The 26,405-nt window shown below is 48.9% G+C and overlaps 1 protein-coding gene across 24 annotated transcripts in view; it reads right to left on the reverse strand.

Annotated features, from left to right (window-relative positions):
• SCRIB (scribble planar cell polarity protein) overlaps positions 1-26,405 on the reverse strand; it is a 341,713-nt gene that overhangs the window by 138,232 nt on the left and 177,076 nt on the right. For 20 of the 24 annotated variants that reach the window (XM_074986390.1, XM_074986386.1, XM_074986388.1 and 17 more), the window contains 2 exons: positions 21,580-21,699; positions 21,243-21,299 (listed from right to left, as the gene is read on the reverse strand). In XM_074986390.1, the coding sequence (XP_074842491.1) occupies positions 21,243-21,299; positions 21,580-21,699 (177 nt within the window). Of the gene's footprint in view, positions 1-16,907; positions 20,335-21,242; positions 21,300-21,579; positions 21,700-26,405 lie in introns of those variants that run through there. The other 4 variants (XM_074986396.1, XM_074986380.1, XM_074986384.1 and 1 more) reach the window with 2 other exon arrangements.

Below are 26,405 nucleotides of genomic sequence, written 5' to 3' on the forward strand. Positions count from 1 at the left end.
TCAAAATCACTGTTGACAGACTGATACTAAGGGTTGTGAGGAAAAATAGCACAGGCTCCTGCTCCTGTGGGTTGAGGGTATTTGCCAGCTGCCAGTTTAGGAGGTAGCCTATATCATCCCTTGGTGCTGAGAGTAAAGCAGAAAGAGTAAGGAAAACCTCCTCAGAATGCAGGAAGAATGTTAATCCCAGGGAGCAGGTAGTAGCCATAGTGCTCTTGATCTTCTTCAGGATCTCGATACTTTTGTCACTAAAGAGGTCCCCGCCCTCAAACAAAGGTTTTTGATTTTGCCATGAGATTCTAGTGTGAGAGACCAGATGAACTCAGACAGAAATATTTCCTGAGAGCTACTCCTATTACCAGGGTCCCTGCACGGGTGTCTCAGGGATGAGAGGCTTTCCTTAAAGAGTATCTAGCAAGTTTGCGAGCCTTAGTGTCACCTGCTTCCATCTGTTCTAGAAGGGAGTCTAAGATAGACTCATGGAATCCCACAGAGTATAGCCAAGACAGAGCAGGATGGCTTGGTGGTAGGCCACTGAGAAGCCTAGTGACCTAAACAAGCAGGCTCTCTTGCCAAATGCAACCAGCTAAGTCAGAAGGGGCAGACTGCTCCAAATCATAGAATCACAGAATCCAAGAGCAGGAAGGGACATCAGGAGATCATTGACTTCAGCCCCCTGCCTAAAGCAGGATCAACCCCAACTAAATCATCCCAGCCAGGACTTTGTCAAGCTGGGACTTTAAAACTTCCAGGGATGGAGATTCCACCACCTGTCTCAGTAACACATTCCAGTGCTTCACCACCCGCCTGGTGCAATAGATTTTCCAAATATCCAACCTAAGCCGCGTCTACACGTGCACACTACTTCGAAGTAGCGGCACTAACTTCAAAATAGCACCCATCACAGCTACACGTGTTGGGCGCTATTTCGACATTAACATCGACGTTAAGTGGCGAGACGTCGAAGCCGCTAAAATAGCGCCTTACTTCGAAGTTGAACGTCGAAGTAGGGCACGTGTAGACGATCCGCGTCCCGCAACATCGAAATAGCGGGGTCCACCATGGTGGCCATCAGCTGAGGGGTTGAGAGATACTCTCTCTCCAGCCCTGGCGGGGATCTATGGTCACCATGTGCAGGAGCCCTTAGCCCAGGGCTTCTGGCTGCTGTTGCTGCAGCTGGGGATCCATGCTGCATGCACAGGGTCTGCAACCAGTTGTCGGCTCTGTGGATCTTGTGTTGTTTAGTGCAACTGTGTCTGGGAGGGGCCCTTTAAGGGAGCGGCTTGCTGTTGAGTCCGCCCTGTGACCCTGTCTCCAGCTGTGCCTGGCACCCTTATTTCGATGTGTGCTACTTTGGCGTGTAGACGTTCCCTCGCAGCGCCTATTTCGATGTGGTGCTGCGCAACGTCGATGTTGAACGTTGATGTTGCCAGCCCTGGAGGACGTGTAGACGTTATTCATCGAAATAGCCTATTTCGATGTCTCCACATCGAAATAGGCTACTTTGAAGTAGGCTTCACATGTAGACGTAGCTCTATACCTCTCCCTCTGTAACTTTAGAACATTGCTCCTTGTTTGGCCATCCATCTCATCCATCTCTACTGAGATCAGACTCTCTCCATCCTCTTCAGCATCCCCTGCAGGGAGTTGAAGGCTGTTGCCAAATCACTCCTCACCCTTTTCTTCTGTAAACTAAATAAGCCCAAAGTCCTCAGCTTCTCCTCATAGGTCATGTGCTCCAGCCCCCTAATCATTTTTGTTGCCCTCTGCTGGACCCACTCCAATTCACCCACATCATTTGTATACTGGGGGTCCCAGAACTGGGCACAATACTCAGATGTGGCCTCACCAATGCTGAAGAGAAGGGAATAATAACTTCTCTAGATCTGCTGGAAATGCTCCTCCTAGTTCACCCCCAATATGGAAGCAGGTAACACTTACAGCAGAAAGGGATCTAGGGATTATAGTGGACCACAAGCTAAATATAAGTCAACAGTGTGATGCTGTTGCAAAAAAAGCAAACATGGTTCTGGGATGCATTAACAGGTGTGTTGTGAACAAGACACGAGAAGTCATTCTTCCGCTCTACTCTGCGCTGGTTAGGCCTCAGTTGGAGTATTGTGTCCAGTTCTGGGCACCGCAGTTCAAAAAAGATGTGGAGAAACTAGAGAGGGTTCAGAAAAGAGCGACAAGAATGATTAAAGGTCTAGAGAATGTGACCTATGAAAAAAGGTTGAAAGAATTGGGCTTGTTTAGTTTGGAAAAGAGAAGATTGAGGGGAGACATGACAGCGGTTTTCAGGTATCTAAAAGGGAGTCATAAGGAGGAAGGAGAAAACTTCTTCTTCTTGGCCTCTGAGGATAGAACAAGAGGCAACGGACTTAAACTGCAGCAAGGGAGGTTTAGGTTGGACATTAGGAAAAAGTTCCTAACTGTCAGGGCAGTCAAACAGTGGAATAAATTGCCAAGGGAGGTTGTGGAATCTCCATTGCTGGAAATATTTAAGAACAGGTTAGATACATGTCTATCAGGGATGGTTTAGATAGTACTTGGTCCTGCCATTGGGGCAGGGGGCTGGACTCGATGTCCCTTCCAGTCCAAGTGTTCTGTGATTCTATGATTAATATGTTATTAGGCTGTTTGTCTACAAGGGCTCACTGTTGAGTCATATCCAGTCTTTTAAGCAGGTGTATCACATCACATCTCATAGAGCGAGAAGGGACCTTGGGAAGTCATTGAGTCCAGTCCCCTGCCCTCTTGGCAGGATCAAGCACCATCCCCTCCCTTTTTTCCTCTATTTGTTCCAGATCCCTAAATGGACCCCTCAAGGGCTGAGCTCACAACCCTGGGTTTAGCAGGCCAATGCTCAGACCACTGAGCTATCCCTTCCCGCTACAGCCTTTCATCCACTGTAATCCCCAGGTCCTTTTCTGCTGTACTGCTACCTAACCAGTTGGTGCTCAGCCTGTAACAATGCTTGGGATTCTTCCAATCCTCCAATTTATCTCAGTCACTCTGGACTCTATCACTACCCTCCAACGTATCTACCTGTCCCACTAACTTAGCGTCATCCGTAGTTTGCTGAGGGTGCAATCCATCCCCTCACCCAAGTCATTAATGAAGATATTGAATAATACCGGCCCCAGACCTGATCCCTGTGGCACTCCACTTGACACTCACCACCAACCAGACATTGAGCCATTGATCACCAACTGTTAGGCCCTACCATCTAGCCAGCTTTCTATCCACCTTACAGTCCATGTATCCAATGCATACTTCTTTAGCTTATGGACAAGAATATTGTAGGTGACTGTGTCAAAAGCTTTGCTAAAGTCAAGGTATATCACATCCATTGGCTTCCCCGTATCCACAGAGCTTGTTACCTCATTAGAGAAGCTAATCAGTTTCGTCAGGCACAACTTGCCCTTGATGAATCCATTGCTGACTACTCTTGATCACCTTCCCCTCTTCTAAGTGCTTCAAAATGAATACCTTGAGGATCCCCTCCTTCATTTTTCCAGGGACTGAGGTAGGGCTAGCTACATTTGCTTTTTTCCAGTCATCTGCAACCTCTCCCGATCTCCACAAGTTTTCAATGATAATGGCCAAAGTTTCTGCAATGATTCAAAGGTTCTGTAATGCTCTCCTGCACCGAGAACAACACCAGAAGATGCAGTAATAGAAACCAATATACTTTAGCAGGCTTGCAGATCAGACTGTCATTCCAGGACAGGTGGGAGGCTCTGGTTCTCCCTCATATGCCATATTTCTGCATCCCTACTGGGCGTGTGCCCAAGGTTCCCAATCTGAGCTCACATATAATGTGCTGTAATAGCTGGCTGGGCACCCTTAGAGAAGTCGTAGCACTTCTATATACAGAACATGAGCCAGGAGAAATGTGCTGCCATGAACATTGGGAGCCCTTTCATGTGATCAACAACAGTCACAAAGAGCTGCGAGGTCTTACAGAAGGGCTTGGTGCTGTCAATATAGAAAGCAAGCACCTGCCCCACATCGAGAAAGTGCAGTGCTGCTCCCATGGGGAGCTATAAGGGTTCAAATACAAATTGGGAAGGAAAATGCCCTGGCCAGTATGGAAGCCAAAGACCAATTCTGGAAGGAAAGCTGGGTCAGAGTGGAGCTGAACCATATCTTTATGGAACACTATGTGTAGGGGCTCCACCATCAGGGCCTGGTGCTAAGAAACCTTTCTGGCAGAGGTGATAGCCACTGGTAAGGCCACCTTGCAGTAGAGGTAAAGGAGAGAACACATGGCCAAGGCCTTGAAGGGGGGACCCATGAGCACCCTGAGGACCAGCTTAAGGTCCTAGTTAGGTACTGGCTGGCAGGCGAAGGCAGTCCATGCCCTTGAGTAAGCACCCAACCATGTGGTATCTGAAAATGGAACACCTGTCCTCCCCCGGATTGGAAGGCCAAGATGGCCACCAGATGGACATTAAGTGAAGAGGCAAGACCTTGCTGCTTCAGGCAATGAGGTAATTCAACACTTGCACGACAGAGATGTACAGAGGCATGAAGTCATGCCGATGACACCAGCATGAGAAATGTATCCACATAGCTAAGTAAGATCACCTTGTGGACAGCTTATGGCTGCTGAGGAGGGTATGACGCACTTGTTCCAAGCACAACTGTTCCAGGGGGTTTAACCACAAAGCTGCTACACCATGAGATGAAAGGAGCAGCGGTCCAGGTGGAGGAGATCACTGTGATCCTCCATGATGAGGTCTGGAATTAGGGAAGCTGAACAGGAGGAAGCATCGAGAGCTCCGTCAGTGTGGGGTACCAGTCCTGACAAGCCCAACCTGGGGCACTCAGGACATCATCTGCTGGGTCCCTGTGAAGCTTGAGGAGCACCTCGTACATGACAGGGAATGGGGGAAAGACATAAAGCAGCCCCGAAATCCACGGAATCAGGAACGCTTCTGCTAGGGCGTCAGGACTGAGGCCCTGGAAGGAGCAAAACTGAGGACACTTATGGTTAACCTGGGATGTAAAAAGGCCCAGCCAGGGAAAGCCCCGCTTTTGGAAGACAATGGAGGATGTCCATGTGAATCCACCACTCATGAGCAAGGAAATGGCATCTGATATGGTCCGCCAACTGCTTCTGGACCTGATAGATACAATGCTTCCAGCAGATAGAGTGGGCTATGTACAGCTCCCAAAGGCATAGAGCTTCTGAGCAGAGCAGGAAGGAACATGGAACTCCCTGATGGTTAATGTAATACATGGCCACCATGTGGTCCATCAGGACCATGACACAGCAGCCGCAGAAGTGGGGTAGGAAGGCAAGGCATGAGAGGGAAATTGTCCGAAGCTCATGTACCTTGATGCCAAGAGACAGTTTCTTCACAGACCACATTGCCTGAGTGGTGAGCTTCCCAAGATGAGATCCCCAGCCCAAAGTGGGCATGTTTGTTAGTACAGACATGATAGTTAGTGGGGTGTGAAAGGGACCACCAACCAGTATGTTCCAGTGAAGAGCACTGGAGACACGTCCTGGTACTGAGATGATCATGTCCATGCTGTTCCGGATGGTGTGATACACCAACGTCAACCACGACTGGAGGGGATGAAGGTGTGGTCTGGCAAATGGGAACATGGGCTATGTCTACACTAGCCCCCAAACTTTGAAATGGCCATGCAAATGGCCATTTTGAAGTTTACTAATGAAGCGCTGAAATACATATTCAGCGCCTCGTTAGCATGCGGGCAGCTGCGGCGCTTCGAAATTGACGTGGCTCGCCGCCGCGTGGCTCATCCTGACGGGGCTCCTTTTCGAAAGGACCCCGCCTACTTCAAAGTCCCCTTATTCCCACCTGCTCATGGGAATAAGGGGACTTTGAAGTAGGCGGGGTCCTTTCGAAAAGGAGCCCCGTCAGGATGAGCTGCGTCAATTTCGAAGCGCCGCGGCCGCCCGCATGCTAACGAGGCGCTGAATATGTATTTCAGCGCTTCATTAGTAAACTTCAAAATGGCCATTTGCGTGGCCATTTTGAAGTTTGGGGCTAGTGTAGATATGGCTATGTATGTGCACACTGCTATATGCCCCACCAGGTAAAGCCACATCCACATTGTGACCAGAAACGCAGACAGGGAGTGTAGGAGCTGGGTGAGAACCTGAAAATGGTGATCAGGAAGAAATGCCTTCTCCTTGCTGGCACTAAGAACAACTCAAATAAACTCTATATGTTGAGACGGGATCAACAGGGACTTCTCTTGATTATGAGCATGAGCCCCAGCTTGTACAGAGTCTCTCTGGTGAAAGCCACCTAGAACTCCCCCTTAGTCTGCGCCAGGGACCGCAACACTTTGATAAGCGCCCACAGTGCCTGGTATGTGTTCAGCATGAAGGAATGGCCCCCAGAAAGGCTGTTTTGTAACCTAGAAACAGCAGGGAGCAGGATACAAGGGGCTCGAAAGGGGGACACATAAGCTTGGCCAAAACCAAATTCAGGTCCCACAAGGATAAGGGGTCCTGCACGGTGGCCTAACTCTCTCCAAGCCCTTCATGAATCTCTTGACCACAGGGTCTGAGAACACCAACAAAAGGCCTGCACTGGGATGAAAGGAGGAAATAGCCACCAAGTGTACACTGATAACAGACAGGGACAACCGCGCCTGACTCAGGTGTCACAAATAATCCAGAATCGAGGGGACTGTGGCCTGCAAGAGGGATAGCCCCTTTTAGGTTACCCAAACCACAAACCTTTTCCACTTTGCCAAGTGGCCCTCACTGAAGATTTTCTAAAAGCACCTCCCCCACCAGGTCTGAGAAGGAAAGTTTCATGGCACTCAACCATGAAGCTTCCAAGCCATGAGGAGAAGGGACAGGAGGCTGGGTACTGACGTGTCCCCCCTGCCCCCTTTCCCATCTCAACAGGTCCAGGCCTAACAAGGAGTGTTACTGGATTGCACACCAACAGGTCCAACAAAACCGAGTACCTGTGCTGCCTGGCCCACATCAGAGCCACCAAGATTACTGGAGCCTGGCCTGTTCTGATTTTGAGGAGGATCTTGTGGACAAGGGGAACCAGAGGGAATGCACAGAGCAGAGAGCCTGTCCAGAACACGTTGAATGTGTCCACACAGGACCCGGGACTCTGATTCTGAAAAAAGGAAAACATTTGGCACTTCTAATTCAGGTGTGTGGCAAACAGGTCCACCTGGGGATGGCCCCAGACTTGGAAAACTGATTGCAGTATGTCCGGGTGGATGGCCCACGAAGGACCTGCTGAGGTGGTCTACTGCTGTATTGTGGATCTCAGGTAAGTAGTGGGTCTGCAAGAGAATTTTGTGCTGAAGGCAGAATTCCCATAGACTGAGGGCCTCATGAGACAGGGGAGAGGAGTGCGCACCCCACCATCTGTTAATATAATAGCCCCAAACCACCACCCACCAGGCTTAGACCCCTTGCAGCCCCAAAGTACTCCTGCCCCCAGCCTTAAACCCCCTGCAGTCCCAAACCATCCCCAGCCTTAAAGCCCCTGCAGCCCCAAACTGCCCCCAGCCTAAGACCCCCCACAGCCCAGGAACAACCCCAGCTTTAGACCCCCCTGCAGCCCCAACCTGCCCCCCACCTAAGACCCCCTGCAGCCCCAAACTGCCCCCAGCCTAAGACCCCCCACAGCCCAGGAACAACCCCAGCTTTAGACCCCCCTGCAGCCCCAACCTGCCCCCCACCTAAGACCCCCTGCAGCCCCAAACTGCCCCCCGCCTAAGACCCCCTGCAACCCCAAACTGTCCCCTGCCCACCTCCAGGCTTAACACCCCTCATAGACCAAAACTGCTCTGCTGCCAACCCTGTGCCCCAGCTGGGGCTCTGCTCCCCAGGGATGGCAGTGGCTCAGTGCTGGGGCTGCTGGGACTCTGCTGCTGGCCCCACGCCCCAGATGGGTCTCTGCCTCTGGGGCTGGCAGCGCACACGCTAGCCACCAAGGTTCTGTGGCAGCTGGACCTTTGGACCAGGTAAAAAGGTTCCACGGGCCAGATTCTGGCCCACAGGCTGCCCGTTGGATGTCCCTGCTCTATTCTCTGAGTGGGGATGAGTGTCAATTTCTCCTTGTTTACCAGGAGGCTGAGACTATTGAAGTTTTGGCAAATGACTCATGTGTTGATGAACCTGGACCTGCAAGCTCCCTTTGACTAACCAGTGACCTAGGTACGGGGACAACAGGACATCGTGCCAGTGGAGGAAGGCTGCCACCACTGACATGTACTTGGTGAAAACCCTTGGAGCCACTGACAGGCCGAACAGGAGGACTGTGAACTGATAGTGTCTCCTGTTCAACACAAACCCTACGAACCTCCTGTGCAGGGGACAGATCGTGATAGATGTGCAAATACACATCCTCTAAGTTAAGAGCAACAAACCAATCCCCAGATCCAGCTGCTGGATGATGAGCCCCAGAGGGACCATGTGAAACCTGACCTTTTTTACAAACTTGTCTAGGCCTTGCAAGTCTATGATGGGCCTCATTACCCCTTTGATTTTGGGATTAGGAAATAACAGGAGTAAAACTCCTGGCCCTTGAATTGTGAGGGAACTCCTCTATTGCACCCTGTTGAGAAGCGACTGAATCTCCTGCCTGAGCAGACTCTCATAAGAGGGGTTTCTGAAGAGGGATGGGCAAGTGGGGTTGAAAGTGGGGTAAGAACGGAACTGGATAGGATATCCCCTTTCTACTGTGTGAAGGACCATTGGTCTGATGTTATACGGGTTAGGGTTAGGGTTAGGGTTAGGCTGGTTAGAACGGGGATAGGTGGAATGAAAACATAGGTGTGCTGGATCCATAATGGGGAGTGGTGTGGCACTCTCAACTACATCTTCAAAAGTTGGGCTTAGGCCCTGGTAAAGGTTTCTGCTGCCCTTGGCCTTGGCCAGGCTGGTGGGAATCCTCCTGTTGCTCTGACGTCTCCACCTATTTTGATCCCTTGGTTGGTGAGGGAATTGCCTGGGGGGGCTGGGGGTTAAGGACAGAAATGCCTGTGGTGTGTCGCAGAGGTGTGGAAGCCCAGCAACCTTGGGGTTGCCCTGGGGTCTTTAAGGCTATGTAGCCTCATCATTTTTTTCTGAAAAAAGAGTCGGTCAAAGGGCAAATTCTGAATGGCCTGCTGCACTTCATATGAGAGGCCAGAGACCTGGAGCCATTCACCCCTGCTCATGGCCACACCTGATGCAATGACCCTTGTCACTGCATCAGCAGCATCCAGGGAGGCCTGCAAAGCAGCATGTGAAATCAGCTTGTTCTCCTCCGCTACTGCCGTAAACTCAGGTGTGGCATGTGGGCATCGGCTCTGTGAATCTGGGGAGAAAGAAAGCTGTACTGTATGAGTGTCTACCCATGAGGGCTTGCTGATTAGCTGTGCACAGCTGTAGCCCCCTAGTTGAACAAACTTTTCTACTATACAAGTCCAACTGTTTTGCCTCTCTGTTTTTTGGGCGAGGGCCCCCTGAAATCCCTGTCTCTTCCTGTAGTTGGCTACATACATGACCAGGGACTCGTATGGGAGGTGAGTGAAGAGGTGTTCATACCCCATAGAGGGGACAAAGTACCTCCTCTCATTCTTCCTTGCTGTGGGGTGGGCCAACACCAAGGTCTGACACACGGTTTTAGCCATCTGGGTTATGGTCTTTATGAGAGGCAGCGCCACTCTAGTGGGACCTGATGAGGACAGAAAATCCTTCAACAGGTGAGCCTTGTCCTTCACTTTCTCTCCCTGCACTCCCAAGTCCTTGGCCACCTGGTGGAACACTAGCTGGAGGGCCTGACCATCCTCCAGGACCGAAGAGGCAGAAAACCCTAGGACTGCTTTGTCCGGGGAACAGAATGAGTATGCATCCACCTGCACTGTGCAGCCCACATCCAAGGCTCTCAACAGGTCCAGTGCAGCCACCCCCAATGCAAGCGGAACAGCTCTGATGCAAGATTAAGTTTCAAATGCAGATGTCCTTTCAAGATCTGGCATACCCAGCCTCACAGTGATCCTCAACAGCAGAAAACTACGATGGCTTGGTCATGTGAGAAGAATGGGTGACAAATGTCTTCCCAAAGAAATCCTCTTCAGTGAACTGGACTCTAACAGAGTTTAAAAAAGAGCTCAATAAATGTTTGGAGGTTAGGTCCATAGACGGCTATTAGCAAGGGGTAAGGTATGGTGCCTAGCCTTTTGTCAAAGGCAGGAGATGGATGGCAGGAGACAAATCGCTTGATCATTGTCTTCAGTTCACCTACTCTGGGGTACCTGGCATTGGCTACTGTCGACAGACGGGATACTACACTAGATGGACCTTTGATCTGACCCAGTATGGCCATTCTTATCTTCTTATTAACTGTCATGTGGGTTGAGAACAAGAGGAAGACCAAAGCTACGATTCAAGGACACATGCAAAAACACCAAGAAAAAGTTTAACATTGATCCAAAATCCTGGGAATCTACGTCATCAGATTGAAATACCTGGCGACAATTGCTACGACAGGGCACATCATCCTTCTATAGTATATGTACAAGCCACACAAAACAACTTCATCTTAGAAGGAACAATCCTCAGACTCCAGAATTCGGAAACAGACTGACATGCTGTTATTGCAATCGACCGTGCAAATCCAGTATTGGATGGATAAGCCACGAGAGAAGCTGCAGACTCAAACACTGCCCACAGATCCTCACCACCGCTGCTAACCACCATCTCTCGAGATGGAAAGGGGGGACAGTAGTAGTATTTAAGGTTCTACAGCACAGCTTACTATTTGGAAAACCATGTGAAAGTGAGTCCTAACACCATGTGACTACCCTGCAGGTGTCCAGGACAGGTTGAGAGCTGGCTAAAGGAAGAGAAGTTGTGCACTTTGTGCAGTAACAATGGTTCTTAGAGATGTGTCCCCCTATGAGTACTCCATGGCAGGTGTTGGGCTTACCCAGCACTACAGTACAGACACTTTTCTTAGCAGCACTCGGTGAGACTACACATGCACAATCCCAGTGTGCACCATTCACACCACTAGGAATCGCTCACGCAGCCCCACTCTCTCCTCTGTTACGTCATAAATTGCCAAGGGAGGTTGTGGAATCTCCATCGCTGGAGATATTTAAGAACAGGTTAGATAGATGTCTGTCGGGGATGGTTTAGACAGTACTTGGTCCTGTCATTGGGGCAGGGGGCTGGACTCGATGGCCTCTCGAGGTCCCTTCCAGTCCTAGTGTTCTATGATTCTATGATTCATTGATGCCCTAATTATGTCTACTACAATGAGTAAAGGGAAAGTGAGTGGGATGTAGAGCACCCACAGAGACACACATCTCGAAGAACCATTGTTACTGCACAAAGCGAGTAACTTCTCTTTCTTCTTCTAGTGTTGTCCCTGTGGGTGCTCCACAGTACATGACTGTAGAGCAGTATGCCCTAATTGGACAGTGATTTTTGGTTAAGTGCATCAGCTATAGACAGTACCACTTTAGCTACTGCCAAATATTTGTCTGCATGAGACTGTATTGCTTAGTGTGTCATGAAGGCGTGCTTAGAGGACCATGTGACTGCACAACACGGCCACGTCTACACTAGCCAAAAACTTTGAAATGGCCATGCAAATGGCCATTTCGAAGGTTACTAATGAAGTGCTGAAATACATATTCAGCTCCTCATTAGCATGTGGGCGGCTGCGGCACTTCGAAATTGATGTGGCTCGCCGCCGCATGGCTCATCCAGATGGGGGTCCTTTTCGAAAGGACCCCGGCTACTTCGAAGTCCCCTTACTCCTATGAGCAGACAGGAATAAGGGCACTTTGAAGTAGCTGGGGCTCTTTCGAAAAGGAGCCCTGTCTAGACGAGCCACACGGCAGCGAGCCACATCAATTTCGAAGTGCCACAGCTGCCCGCATGCTAACGAGGAGCTGAATATGTATTTCAGCGCTTCATTAGTAAACTTCGAAATGGCCATTTGCATGGCCATTTTGAAGTTTTTGGCTAGTGTAGACACAGCCCACATGTCCTATAAGGGCATTCCCTTCAGGAAGGCTGTTGATGTTGCTACTGATCTTGTAGAATTTGCTCTCAGAATTGCTGGCAGTGGTCTATTTAGAATAGAATAGCATAGCACTATGTATGCAGATATAAGTCTCAATATACATTGGGATGATGGGGCAATCCCTTTGACCTTTCCAGGATAGATAAGAATAGCCACTGCAGTTTTCTGAATGAGCATATCCTGACTATGTAGAAGGATATTGACCCTCTAACACTCAAAGTGTGCAGTTTGGCCTTCTCATGGATGCATGATGCTTAGGGTAAAACAGATGGCCTGGGCCTAGCCACCCAGAGGCCCCAGAAGTGGCTGACCCTGGAGTTCCACCGGACCCCTGCAGTGCAGAAGCCCCTGACGTCCTTGGACCCACCGTGTTGCTGCCACCAGACTACCCCAATGACGTGGAGATGTTGGACTGGCCGGAGCCCCCGAAGGCAGATGGCTTGGAGGGGACCTACCCGCTGGGACCCGCCGACCAGATTGACTGGGACCCTACCCAGATGGAGGTGGAGGTAGGAAGTGGCCCGGGGAGCGCTTCACCAGAACTCATGGCGGTGTGTTGTGGCCTGGATCCCCACCGCCATGGGCAGGTGTAAGCGATCCACAGGGCCCCGGGCCAGGTCACAGTGGAGTGGGAGGGCCTGCGACCCCCTACCCCTACCTGGCAGGGTCAACCCTCGCCGGGCTAAGCCAACCCCGCGTTGGGGAGAGCCAAAACGCTGTGACTGCTGCCCTGCCCTGAACTGAGGGCTGGGTTTCTTTTCCCCAAACACTGCAGCCTTACCTGTTGCCCTGCCCTGCCGCAAGGGCCGGGGCCCCTCTGAACTACTTGCGGGCTGCCTGCTGCCTTGCCTTGAGGGAAGGGTGACCCCTTGGGGCTGCCCCGCCTGGGCCAGAGGCAGCCTCCCCAGCTGGGGCTGACCGCCAGCCGGTTCCTTAAAGGAGCTAGAGCCTGGGGTCGTTAGGACTGCGGGCAGCTGTGATAGCCTGTGCCGCCCAGCAAGGGGCGCTATTGTCGCATGGGCCTCTACAAACCGCCATAGATCTAGGATGGGTCTCCCACCCCCTGCTTCCTTTTCTGTTAGGAGGTATTTTGAGTAAAATCCTTTCCTCTGGTGTTGTTTCAGAACTTCTTATATGGCTCCAATTTGTAGAACATTTAGTACTTTGAGCCATAGTAAGTTGTCGTGGGAAGGGAGGGATGTGGGAGGGATGGAGAGCAGAGAGATAGTATATCCCTGGGCAATCATGTCTAACACCCATCTGTCTATAGTTATTAATGTCCACTTATGGTAAAAGGGACATAGGTGGTGGTGGAATATTTGATAGTTGTGCACTGGAGAATATGGAAGGTTCAACAAGCCCTTGACCAAAACTTCAAACCTTCTGTTTCAAGGTCAGTAAAAGTGCTCAGTGGTTATTTGGGGCCTTGGGCCTCTGATTTCATGGTCTATTAGTATGGTATTGATACAGTTTATAGGATTATCTTGTGAATGATTGGTCCTTGTATCCGTGATATGTGGCGTACCTCCTTTTACGAAATGGATGAGTGTACATTCCCAAAGTGCACAAAGTGGTTAGTGTGTCCTTGCTGGAATGTAAGACCACATCTGTGTTTGCTGCAAAGAGCTTGAGTTTATCCAATGATGTCTTCCACCTTACCCTGGAGTCCTTTCAGGACACCTGCTGCCTGTAGACATGAGGATCTTCTCATAGTAATAGCTGTGGCCATGGCTCTGGCTGAGGTATCAGCCAAGTCTAATGCCATCTGCAGAGTTGGTTTTGCTGCAGTGTGGCCTTCTTGAACTATAGATTTCAGGGTAGGTCTCTTGTCTTCAGGGAGATGAGAAATTAATAGAGAAAGTTTAGAGTAATTGTTGAAATCATAGAATCATAGGCTATGTCTACACTAGCCGGCTACTTCAAAGTAGCTGGCACAACGTCAAAATAGCACCTGTCACGTCTACACGTGCCGGGTGCTATTTCGACATTGAAATCGAAGTTAAGCGGCGAGACGTCAAAATCGCTATTCCCATCAGAAGAAGGGAACAGTGCCCTAATTTGACGTCGAAGTAGGACGTGTGTAGAAGATCCACGTCCCGCTACTTCAAAATAGCAGCTCCTCCATGGCGGCCATCAGCCGAGGGGTTGAGAGACGCTCTGTCTAGCCCCGGCGGGGCTCTATGGTCACTGCATGCAGCAGCCCTTAGCCCAGGGCTTTTGGCTGCTGCAGCTTGGGGTCCATGCTGCGTGCACAGAGTCTGCAACTGCTTGTCGGCTCTGCGGATCTCGTGCTGTGCAGGGCAAGTGTGTCTGAGAGGGGCCCTTTAAGGGAGCAGCTTGGGGCTCTGCTGGCCCCTTATTTCGACAGGGAGCGCTTGTGTGTGTGGACGCTCCGCATTTCCTGCCGGGCAGCTCCTTTCGATGTTCCTTGTCACTACTTCAACATGGAACATCGATGGCACCAGCCCTGGAGGACGTGTAGATGATACACGTCGAAGTAGCCTATTTCGATGTCCTTACTTCGAAATAGGCTACTTCGATGTAGTGTGCTAGTGTAGACGTAGCCATAGAGTCCTAGGACTGGAAGGGACCTCCAGACGTCATCTAGTCCAGCCCCCTACCCAAAGCAGGATCAACCCCAACTAAATCATCCCAGCCAGGACCATGTCAAGCTGGGACTTAAAAACCTCTAGGGAAGAAGATTCCACCACTTCTCTCAGTAACACATTCGTGATTGGTTACAAGTGACAAATAATTAGCTATGCGTAATTGGAGCACAGAAGACAAACAGAACCTTCTACCAAATAGCTCCAGGTGTTTATGCTTCTTGTCAGCTAGGGTATTTTTACACATTGATGATTTTGTTCTCTGGTTGGCAGCATCTACCGCTAGAGAATTTGGTTGTGGGTTTAAAATTAGGAAGTCCATGCCCTTTGATGAGACAAAATATTTTCTCTCAGCCCATTGATAGGTGGGTGTAGCCATGGCAGGATTTTGCCATAGCAAATCTGCTGCCTCCATTATAGTCTCATCAAGTGGTAAGGCTACTCTGGCCACTGTAGGTGGTTGTAAATTTTTTAGAAGCTTATGCTGCTTCTCTGGTATTTCTGTTAAGGTGATCTCGTGGCTGACTACCACTCTCTGAAACAGATCTTGGATTTGTTTCAGGTCATCTGGAAAAGAATGGATGGGTGAGAGTGTTTCTCCATGAGACGTTGCAGATTGAGTTGTTGCTGAGTCAGGAGTAGTATGTGACTCGAAATCATCAAGCAGGTGGGTATCATACATTTCTACATCTTTTCCATTGTATGAAGAGATGGACAAGACAGGAGACGGTTGGTGGTGTGGCACAGAGGAGGGTGCCCTGGAGTGATCCCTCATAGGACTGCTGTAGTGACAGAGCCATCAATGTGATTGAAGTCTATAGTAAAAAGGCTCATGTGGATAGTGATGGTGATGATGATGTGAGTAATAATGAGATCCATAAGTTGCATTTGGGGATGAGTGTTGCAATGAAAAGGCACTTCTACAGTCATAATATCTGTTAGCCCAAGAAGAGTGTGGTTACGTGAGGGCTTTTGGAAACTGACTAACCACTCTGGGTAAACAATGGCTGTACACTGCAGAGTACTGCGAGTGAGGTGATTGATAATACCTTGGTGCTGTGTACTAAGGATGATAGCCACTCACAGCATCTCTGTGATGGTAGGTGGACTGGGGGATGTTGCATGGTATCCCATGGTGATATAGTTAAAGAGAACAGACTATGGTTCCCTGAGGAAACTCTGTTAGTTTTTGCCCTGGTGCCACCAGTGAGACCCAGTGCTGCATCGGGGTTTGATGTTGCTCCTCCAGTGCTGGGAGACAGCATGGCACCGCGTGTTCCTCTGGCAATGGCAACAGCCCTGTTTCAGCCGGTGCTGGCTGTGCACTCAGCATGGCAGCCATTGCTTGGTCTGCCGGCACCAGTGATGGCCATGTAGCTCCTTCTGGCATTGCCTGGGCTGCAGGGGTTGAAGCCACTTTCACTGAAGCGCAGCTTTTAAATTTAGAGCCAGATGTGGGCTTGGGCTTTTGCATGCCCAATGTGCCTGGTTCATTCCCCCTTGCTCACCCTGGGCAGGGAGTACAATGGGGAAGGCTTCCATAGTTTGCCATAGTTCCCAGTGAGGAGCAGATGGTGCCCCTGACAGAAGGGACATTGTCGGGTTTAAACTGTGGTTCTCAAAAAGGAGCATTTTCAGCCGCAACTCCCTGTCCTTTCTAGCTCTCACAGTAAAGTTCTTACAATGAAAGCATTTCTGAGGAATATGAGGCTCTCTGAGGCAACGAATACATTCTGAGCGCCCGTCTGAAGCAGGTATTGGATCACGGCACATAGACATTATTTAAAGCCCAGTGTTACGGACATGTCTATGTGTTTTTCTTTGTCTTCTTCTATTTCACTTTTTTTTTTTTAAAGCAACAGGTTGTATCAGTGAAATATATATAATGAACATTGAAAATGACAAGAAAGAACTTTCTTCTTCCTTTTTTTTTTTAGTATGTAACACAAACAACTATGTTATAAACAAAGAACTATGGGTATAGAAACAGGGAACTAGTAACTATAGATTACTTATTCTCTGTCTACAGGTCTCAGGAGAGAGGAGAGAGCTAAGCTGTCTGCAGCCGAGGGTGGCTATGAAGGAACAGAGGATAGAGCGGGGCTGTGTGCGCAATCCCTAGTGGCATGAACAGTGTGTGCAGGGATTGCACAAGAGCAGCCCCACTCACTGCTACTAAGAAAAGTCTCTGTGCTGTGGTGCTGGGTGAGCCCAACAGCTACCATGGAGCACCTATGGGGACAACACTCAAAGAAGTAGTTGATCCGGCTCTCACTAAGCCATGGGCGTGCCAAGTAAGGAAATACAAGTGAGCCCCTAATACAAGGGAACCTATATCCTCCTCTTTATTCAAATCTTTGAAACTTTGCATCTGTGTGCACAATCATGGTCATAGACTTTAGGGCCAGAAGGGACCACTGTGATCATCTAGTCTGACCTGCACATTGCAGGCCACAGAACCAAATTCCTGTAATGGACACACAAACTCTGGCTGAATTACCAATGTCTGCAGAGCATGATTTAAAGACTTCAAGTTACACCATTTGCTCTAGCTTCACTGAAAGGTGACCATGCCCCACACCGCATCGGAAGGGCACCAAGACAAGACAAAAACTGTTTGTATGTTTGTTTAAAAGTTAAGATTATTGGCACCAGAGGCCTAAAATCAAAATGAACAAAAATGTTAAAATTCTTGAGCACAAAAGCCTATGCTCCAGACCTTCACAATCTGCTTCTCTTGACAGATTTCAGATTTTGGCCTAAATATTCAAAGCCATTAACAAGTAAGCTTCAACTACATTAGAGACCTCATCTCCAGACGCAAACTGCCAAGACTGAATTTTTCCCACCATGGCCAGTTTGATGTTCACAGCATCCTTCACCCCTTTTCCCCATTTCCCTTTAAAAAAACACATCTATCTGATGCAGAGCTTTGTATCATTCCAAAATGTCAGAGTACAGAAATTCCATAGAAACCTTGATTTTTGCCAATATATTATATATGGAAGATGGCAAGATACCCTGGTGACGGTCAGTAATACAAATAGGGATAAATAAGACAATGACGGTCAAACTGGGTCAGATCCAATGGTTCTAGCCCAATATCCTGTCTTCTGTCAGAGGCCACTGCCAGAAGCTTAAGAGGAAACAAACAGAACAGGGCAATTATCAAGTGATCCATCCTCTGTCCTCCAGTCCTGGTTGCTGGTACTCAAAGGTTTAGAGACACCCAGACTACAGGATTGCATTCCTGACCATCTTAGCTAATAGCCACTGATGGACCTACCCTCTATGAATTTATCTAACTCTTTTTTGAAGACAGTTAAACTTTTGGCTTTAATAACATGCATGGCAATGAGTTCCACAGGTTGACTGTGTATTGTGTGAAGAAATACTTCCTTATGTTTATTTTAAATCTGGCGCCTATTAATTTAATCGATGACTCCTCATAAGGACCCAGTGGTCTTGAATCCTGGGCTGGCAGATGCTTCAGGCTGCCACCTAACAGCAGCTGTAAGCAGCATGCGCTCCACCACTGATGATCCATTGTGGATACAGACCACAGAAAGTCACACTTAAGGGATTCCAATTGGATTCCTGCCCTACTTAATCCTAAAGTGCTTTCCAGGAAGTGTCCATGCATCAGTGTGGAATTGCTGTAGTTCCAGAATCACGCTTTCCTTCTGAACTCCAGGTTTCAACCTCAGATTGATTTGGACTTTGCCTTCTGACTTGGACACTGAAATCAGACCTTTGCTATTGATCCTGGCCTGGAACCTTTCTACATGCTCCTCCTCTACTCCCCGCCTCAGGTTTGCACCTATTCTGACCCTTGGCCCTTACTGACTGTGGTTGGCTCCTGACTCCCCTGATTCTTATGTTATGTGATGTTGTAAATAACACTTTCTTATGCACTTTCTCCTCCACATTCATGATTTTACAGACCTCTATCATATCCCCCCTGTAATAAGAAAGCGTGGCTGCCCTCTGAACCAAAAGGGGAGGAACAGCCCTCTGTACTCAAGTGGGTGGAGACAGGTCTACCTCACTCCTCCCACCAGAAGTACATCACTGGGGCAAGAAGCAGGCAGGGCCACCCTCTCAGCTGGAGCAGAAACACTGAAGAAGGCAGATGCATTCCACTCGCTCCTGGATACTGACCCTGCTGCTGAACTCGGCAATGCCCTCCTCACCACAAAAGCTGCTCCTACCACAGACCTGAAAGGACTGCCACAGGCCACTTATCCGGAAAAGGTGGAGGGTGCCCTCTTGTTCAGGTCCAACCTGCGGGGGGCGCTTCAGGGGCACAGGAATTGCCCTAAAGATGGCTGACCTTAGCTGGGCCTCATCTTTGCCTGAGGCATGGCCAGTGTCTTGCGCTTGGGATCCCTGATGACCCAGTGGCGGACCACTCACCACTGTTAGGGCTCTGGGTCAGGGTCTGGTGAAGTAAGGTGGACCTGGACCCCACCTGTCACCCCACGTCTTGGGTGGTAGCCTCCCCTCGCCAGGCCCAGTCAGATATCTGGGGTTTGCTCGGTCTCTGCTATAAGAGGCCTAGTCTAACTGACTCTTGGTTTTGCTGAGTCTCTGAACCAAGAGGCCAGAGCTAGTTGATTCCTGGCTGTGCACAATCTTTACACTGAGTGACCTGTGCTAACTGCCTGCTGGACTGTTCTGTATGCACTGAGACCAGGGCTGCTGAGCTTGGTCTGGCCCTACAACTAGTGCCCAGAACTAACAGACTACAGCTCTTGCTCTGCCTCTGTCTCCAGAGACCAGGGTGAACTGATCACTGTGTTTGCTCTACCTTTGGCTGAAGGGCTTAGGGCTACTTGTAACCTATATGGGCTCTGAACCATGGCACAGGGCTGAAAAATCATAAACTAAGCTCTATGCAGCCTGAGGGGCTATAGGCAGCTAGCTCCTTAGCTCATTAGCCATTTCAGGGCACTACACTTAATGCTAATCCCCCAGAAACTAGATAATTGATCACGGTGTTTGCTCTACCTTTGGCTGAAGAGCTTAGGGCTACTTGTAATCTACATAGGCTCTGACCCATTGCACAGGGCTGAAAAATCATAGACTAAGCTCTATGCAGCCTGAGGGCTACAGGCAGCTAGCTCCTTAGCTCATCAGCCATTTCGGGGCACTACACTTAATGCTAATTCCCCCTGACACTCGATGGCATCCTAGTGAATTAGTGAGGTGGTGTGGCCTCCCTGCAACCCAGAGGAGAAGGGACAACTGTACCACCACAATACCTTCTTACTCATTTCGGTTCTAAGCAGCTCCTCATATAGATGCTGATCCCGCTTCCTAATCATTAACACAAAGACTTTGTCATGGTTATTTTTAGTGAAAGTCATAAACAGGTCATGGGCAATAAAAAAAATTCACAGAAGCCATGACCCCTCTAAGAGTTTTGTGGTTGCAGCTCCATGGCTCCCCCTGTCACTGTGGTGGTTGGGAGCTGTGGGTTCCCTTCTCCACCAACATGCATAGCTGTCTCCCCTCAGTGGAACTCTGAAGAGTCTTTCCTGATGAGACTGTCACCTGTTGCTGGAACCCTGCAGGGAGACATCACTGGAACCCAGCAGGGGGACCCTTGGGAGCTGTCGCCCATTGCTGGAACTCTGCCAGGACTCTGCAAGATGCCAGCTCCTGTCCTGTGGCCCCACAAGCTGAAGAAGAAAACATCTCAGAAGTCTCTGGAAGTCACAGATTCCATGACTTCTCTGATCTCTGTGACAACTGTAGCCTTCCTAATAATTTTTGTTGCCCTTCTCTGTACCCTTTCCAATTCTAATGTATCTTTTTTGAAATGGGGTGATCAGAACAGCATGCAATACCAGAGGTGTGGGCATCCTGTGGTTTTATATAGCAGCATTATGGATTTTTTGTCTTATTATCTATCCCTTTCCTAAGTGTTCCTGACTGCTGCTGCACATTGAGCAAATGTTTTCAGAGAACTATCCATAACGATATCAAGATCTCCTTCCTGAGCAGTATTAACTAATTTATACCCCATCATTTTTTAGGTATAGCTGAGATTATTTTTTTCTAGTGTGCATTAGTTTGCACTTAGATAGGTAAAGGACTGCTTGCATTGAGATGCGGTATTTTTTACCAGGACCTGCTGTTGTCTCCTTAACATATACGCAGGTATGAGTAGTGTGTTCCTACCTTTGACTTTACCAGCTGTGCGCAGTTACTGGTGCTGTTTGCAGAGAACGGAGCAGCTTAGAGCTCCCATCTAATCCAGAGCACAGAGGCTTCTGCTCCCACACCAGGGTCTTACTTTGCAACTGAGGTGCAATTATCACAAAGTGCAGCATAAAACCATGATACAGATGCTGGAACAGATCCAATGAAGCAAGGGAAAAGAGGCATGGGAAGATTAAAAAGGGGCTGGAGAAGATGGGGATATGGAAGGGCAAAGAGGGCTGATACCCCCGAGATGACGAGAGGGTGCAGAGCTTTATGTGAGAAGTACAGTTCTAGTTGAGACAGCTTAAGCATTTCCCTCAGAACTTGCCACCTTGACCAACACACTGGCACGGTCAGAAGGTCAGTCTGAAAATGCTCTCACCACTTTCTCCTTTTCTTCTCTTTCCCACTGAGTCGCCTCCCTCACCATCTCCATCTCCTGGGAACAAAGGGGAAGATCAGAGGGCCAGTCCTCAAATGACCCCTGCCCCAGGGGCAATACCACAAACCCCAAAGGGGAAGAAATGAGAGTCACATCCCCAAGCACTCCTGGAGGGAAGCATTACCACTCTTCCAATCCTATCACAACAGTAAGCAACAGAAGCTACGTAGACAAGTGAAATCTCTTACCGGGGAAACACCTACCATGCTGCATGTTCCACAGACAAGACAAAACACTACAGAGCTCCAGAGACCATTCTCTCCCTCTTACTACCCACCTTTTGTAGGATCTCCAACTCCTCTGGCGTCAGGTCACGGTCAATGGAAGAAATGCTCTCTAGGCTGTTCTTGCGCCCAATGCCAGCTGCAAAGGGATTGGCAATGATTCCTGGAGACATCTGCAAAAAATAAAGTAATGTCACAGTGCCTTAAGACCATGGAGACCCCACATTTCCCCAGTACTGGATGTCCACTAATCAAGACCTGTAGTAGACTGGCTGCAATCCACACAAGAAAGCCTAAGCCTCACTGTGCAGGGCTGAAACCCAAAGGCTAAGTCATGTCATCTAAGGGCTGAAGCCAAAGCCTGAGGAACTTAGCTTCATGGGGGCCCCTGCGGTGAGGGCCCCCAGGAAGCTGCCCTGCTTTCTATCCCCTAATGTCAGGCCTGATTTTTACATTCAGAAAATTGTTGCTGTGGCATTGGTGGGTCATGAAGTCTTTGCAGTATGTTGGGGGAGGCATCAGAAAGAAATAAACACCCAGACCATAGTGATCACCTTAGCCCTGTGAACAAGGCCACTCAGAGTATTGAAACAAACATCCCATTTTCCAGTGTCCTACAGGACATTCTGAGAAAAGGCTCTGACTTGCCCAGGCTCCCTCACAGGACAGGTAGGAGGGCAGAGTGATTCTGAGCAGCCCTGGCCCCTCACAAGGCACAGGAATGTCAGATGGAAGGTGTGACATGATCAGTTCTTTTTCTGAAAACAACAGGAAGTCCTGAGGCACATTATAGACTCAGATATTTTGGAGCGTGAGCTTTCATGGGCAAAGGCCCGCTTCATCAGAACCCTGTTCGATGACCAACTTACACGCCGGAGTACAAGGGTTTAAAGAAGAAGAAGAAAATCCTGATCTTCACAACATCCTCTGGCAAGGAGTTCCATAGGCCTACTGTGCACTGTGTGAAGAAAAACTACCTTTTGTTTCTTTTAAATCTGCTACCATGAATTTCATTTGGTGACACACGCCTACCATTCTTATGTAATGGGAACAAATAAATAACTTTTCTTTACTCACTTTTCCCACACCTGTTATGGTTTTACAGACCTCTATCATACCCTTCCTTAATCTCTTCTTTTTAAGATGAAAAGTCCCAGCCTTTTTAATATCTCTTCATATGGCTCTGGTTCCAAACCCCTAATCATTCTGTTGCCCTTTTCTGAACCTTTTCCAACACCAAAATATCTTTTAGAGATGCGGCGACCACACTGGTATGCAGTATTCGAGTTGTGGGCATACCATGGATTAATATAGAGTCAATAAGATATTCTTTTTCTTATTCACTATCCCTTTTTTTAATTATTCCTAAAATTCTGTTTGCTTTTTTGACTGTTGAGTAGATGTTTTCAGAGAACCATCCACGACGCCAAGCTCACCCTCCTGAGTAGTTACAGATAAATTAGTCTGCACCATTTTGTATGTATAGTTGGGATTATTTTTTCCAATGTGCAGTACTATAAAGTTATCATCATTTACATTTCATTTGACATTTCATCAAAGGAGGTCATTTGCAGTCTCCGCCAAAAGCTAAGTACTCGCTGATTGTGATAGTTATAGTGACATCTTTGTACACAGAAACAATCTGTGTAACATGTAGAGCAGGAGTAGTTAACAGGCAGAAGGTGAGCCAAATATGGACTGCAAACTGCTTTTGAACAGACCCCCAAAATCTTTGTATTTACATATTATCATTATTATTTTTTAAAATGCCCTCTGAAGGCTGCTTGACTATACCTGAACCAAGAAATCTGGACCTTGACAAAACGTAACTGACTACCAATAATGTAAATTACTAGAGTCCAGATTTACTGGGAATGAAATCTATCACCTGCAGCAGGGGAATCTGAAAACTGACCCCATCAACATTAGAGCAATGAAGGACTATGGAGACAGCCCATGTTGCCTGTCTGGTGAAGATGCAGCCTTGAGCATAGTAAAGACAAACGAACCAAAGAAGAGAGAATAGTTTGTGACAGAACAAAAGCAAATGGTTCAAGTGATTATCTATTAAGGAAGAGACTCTGTCAGCAGCAGTGTCTCATGAAGTGGGCCCCAGCTCTCTAGACTCAAGAAGTGCTGCAAAAATTAAGCAATGGGTGAAGAACACTTTATTAGACAGGAAAGTAACTTCTCAATATATATACGCTATAGATTGCATTGTACATTTTTCCTTTATCCGCATCTCTATGTCTCCAAAGCCTTACACATGATTTCATTTGAATCTCTGTCTCAAACTCTATTAAATACACTTCAATTTGATTTCAATATCAAAGTGCCTTGTGCTAAGGAGCAGCGAAACCCATGACCTGCCGTGCACTGTTTCCATAGAAACAGCAGGTCACTGCATGCTGCGAGTCTCCAAAAGACAGGGGATAGCGTATTTGCACATAAAAATAGTGGTGTACATGAATCACTAGCATGTAAAGGACCAGAACAAGGCTCAAAGAGCCTGGTGCAGGACACCTGTAGCTGGGGAATGGCACAAAAAGTGCCTCTGGTGTGGCACAAAAAGTGATCCCTTCCACTGCGAGCGGGTTGACTGATTCACTCCAGATCTCTTGGGTAACCCTATGACAGTATTACAAAGGGAGCTGGAGGAAGCTCTAAAGGTGAGCAGCCCTGACTAGTGGATGGCACCAAAGAGGCATTGTGCGCCACAGGTACAGTGCCCAAGGTCAAGGTTGGGGCTTGCAGCTGCTGGAAGAGGACCTGCCACACATGCTCCGAGCATGTCTGCTCAACAGGGTTTAGCCACGAAGCCACCATGCCAGGAGGTGAAGGCAACAAAGGTCCAGGTGGTGCAGGAGATCGTGGTCCTTTGCGATATGGTCCAGAATCAGGGGAGGTTGAAAGGGCAGAAGCAGTGAGAGCTCCATAAGTGTGGGGTACCAGTGGTGAAGAGCCCAAGCTGGGGTTATCAGGATAATGTCTGCCTGGTCCCTGCAAACCTTGAGGAGCACCTTGTGCATGAGGGGAAGTGAGAGGGAAGGCATAAAGCAGGCCTAAATTCCATGGTATCAGGAACACATCTGCTAAGAAGCAGGGCTAAAGCCTGGGGAGGAGCAGAACTGAGGATACTTGCAGGTGCTCCAGGATGTGAAGAAGCCCAGCCAAGGAAAATCCTATTTTTGGAAGACAGAGTAGAGGACATCCATATGGATTGACCCCTCATGAGTGAGGATTCGGTGACTGATGTGATCTGCCAACTAGTTCTGGACCTCAGGAGATAGGATGCCTCCAGGTGAATACAGTGGGACACATAAAGTTCCCACAGACACAGAGCCTCTCAACAGAGGGGGAAGGAGTGAGTACCCCCTGACAATTGATGTAGTACATGGCCAGGGTGCTGTTGTCAGGACTACTCCACAGTGGCTTGGGAGATGAGGTATGAAGACCAGACGAGTGAGACAAATGGCCTGAAGCTTGCACACGTTGATGAAGCAAGATAACTCCTTCACTGATGGCATTATGTGAGTGGTGAGATGCCCCAGGTGGGTCCCCCTGCCCAAAGTGTATGCGTCCATTACCAGAGACATGGTAGGATGGGTGGGATGAAAGGGAACACCAACCAGCACACCCTGGGGATTCAGACACCAGCAGAGGGCATCAGAGACATGCCGTGGCACTGTGACGACCATGTCCATGCTGTCCCAGCCAGGGCAATACACCCAAGCCAACCATGCCTGGAAGAGGTGAAGAGGCAGCCTGGGAATGGGACAACATATGTGCATGCCGCCACATGACGCAGTAGGCAGAGGCAAATCCTGACTGTGGTGGCCAGAAGCTCAAACAGGGAGCACAGAAGCTGGGCGAGAGCCTGAAACGTGCTCAGCTGGCATTGATGAGGACTTTGACAGACTGCACAAGAGTCCCAGCTTGTTCAAAGTTTCCCTGGTGAAAGTCACCTGGGCCTGCACTTGGCAGAATGAACAGCCCCACAGGAGCCAATCATCGAAGTATGGGTAGAACTGAATGCCGTTGTGATGGAAGAAGACTGACACCACTGCCATTAATTTGGTGAACACTCTAGAAACTGTGGAGAACCAAAAGGGAAGGGTTGTAAACTGAAGGTGCAGTTGGCCCACTATAAAGCGCAGTTAGTGCCAACAGGAAGGCTGGATTGTGATATGGAAATATGAATCCTTTCCATCAAGAGCAGAGTACCAGTCCCCCAGATCCAGGGAGGGAATAATGGTGCTTGGGGAGGCCATACAGAACTTGCGGGAAACAAAAAACTTGTTGAGTTCCCTGAGGTCCAGGATAGGTCACAGGCCCCTCTGTGCCTTTGGGACTAGGAAGTAGCAAGAAGAAAAAACATTCAGGCCTTCAACTGAGAAGAAACCTCTTCCACCACCCCCAGGGCCAGGAGCAATTGTACCTCCTGGAGGAGAAGTTGCTTGTGAGAGGGGTCCCTGAGGAGGGATGGCCAGGGGGACGGGGAGACAGAGAAGAATGAAAGGCATGGCCTAGCCCAATGTGACTGTTCAGAGGACCCATCCATCCAGCGTATTGGCCCACCAGGCCAGAAGGAATGGGCAGAGCCTGCTCAGGAACTGAAGGGAAGAGGAAGTTACTCACCTTGGCTACGTCTACATTAGTCAAAAACTTCGAAATTGCCATGCAAATGGCCATTTTGAGGTTTACTAATGAGCGCTGAAATACATATTCAGCGCCTCATTAGCATGTGGGCGGCCGCAGCACTTCGAAATTGATGCGGCTCGTCCAGATGGGGCTCCTTTTCGAAAGGACCCCGGCTACGTTGAAGTCCCCTTACTCCTATCAGCAGATAGGAATAAGGAGACTTCGAAGTAGTCAGGGT

The sequence above is a fragment of the Carettochelys insculpta genome, chromosome 2 (genome assembly GCF_033958435.1).
Source record: "Carettochelys insculpta isolate YL-2023 chromosome 2, ASM3395843v1, whole genome shotgun sequence".
NCBI classification, from domain to species: Eukaryota; Metazoa; Chordata; order Testudines; family Carettochelyidae; genus Carettochelys; species Carettochelys insculpta.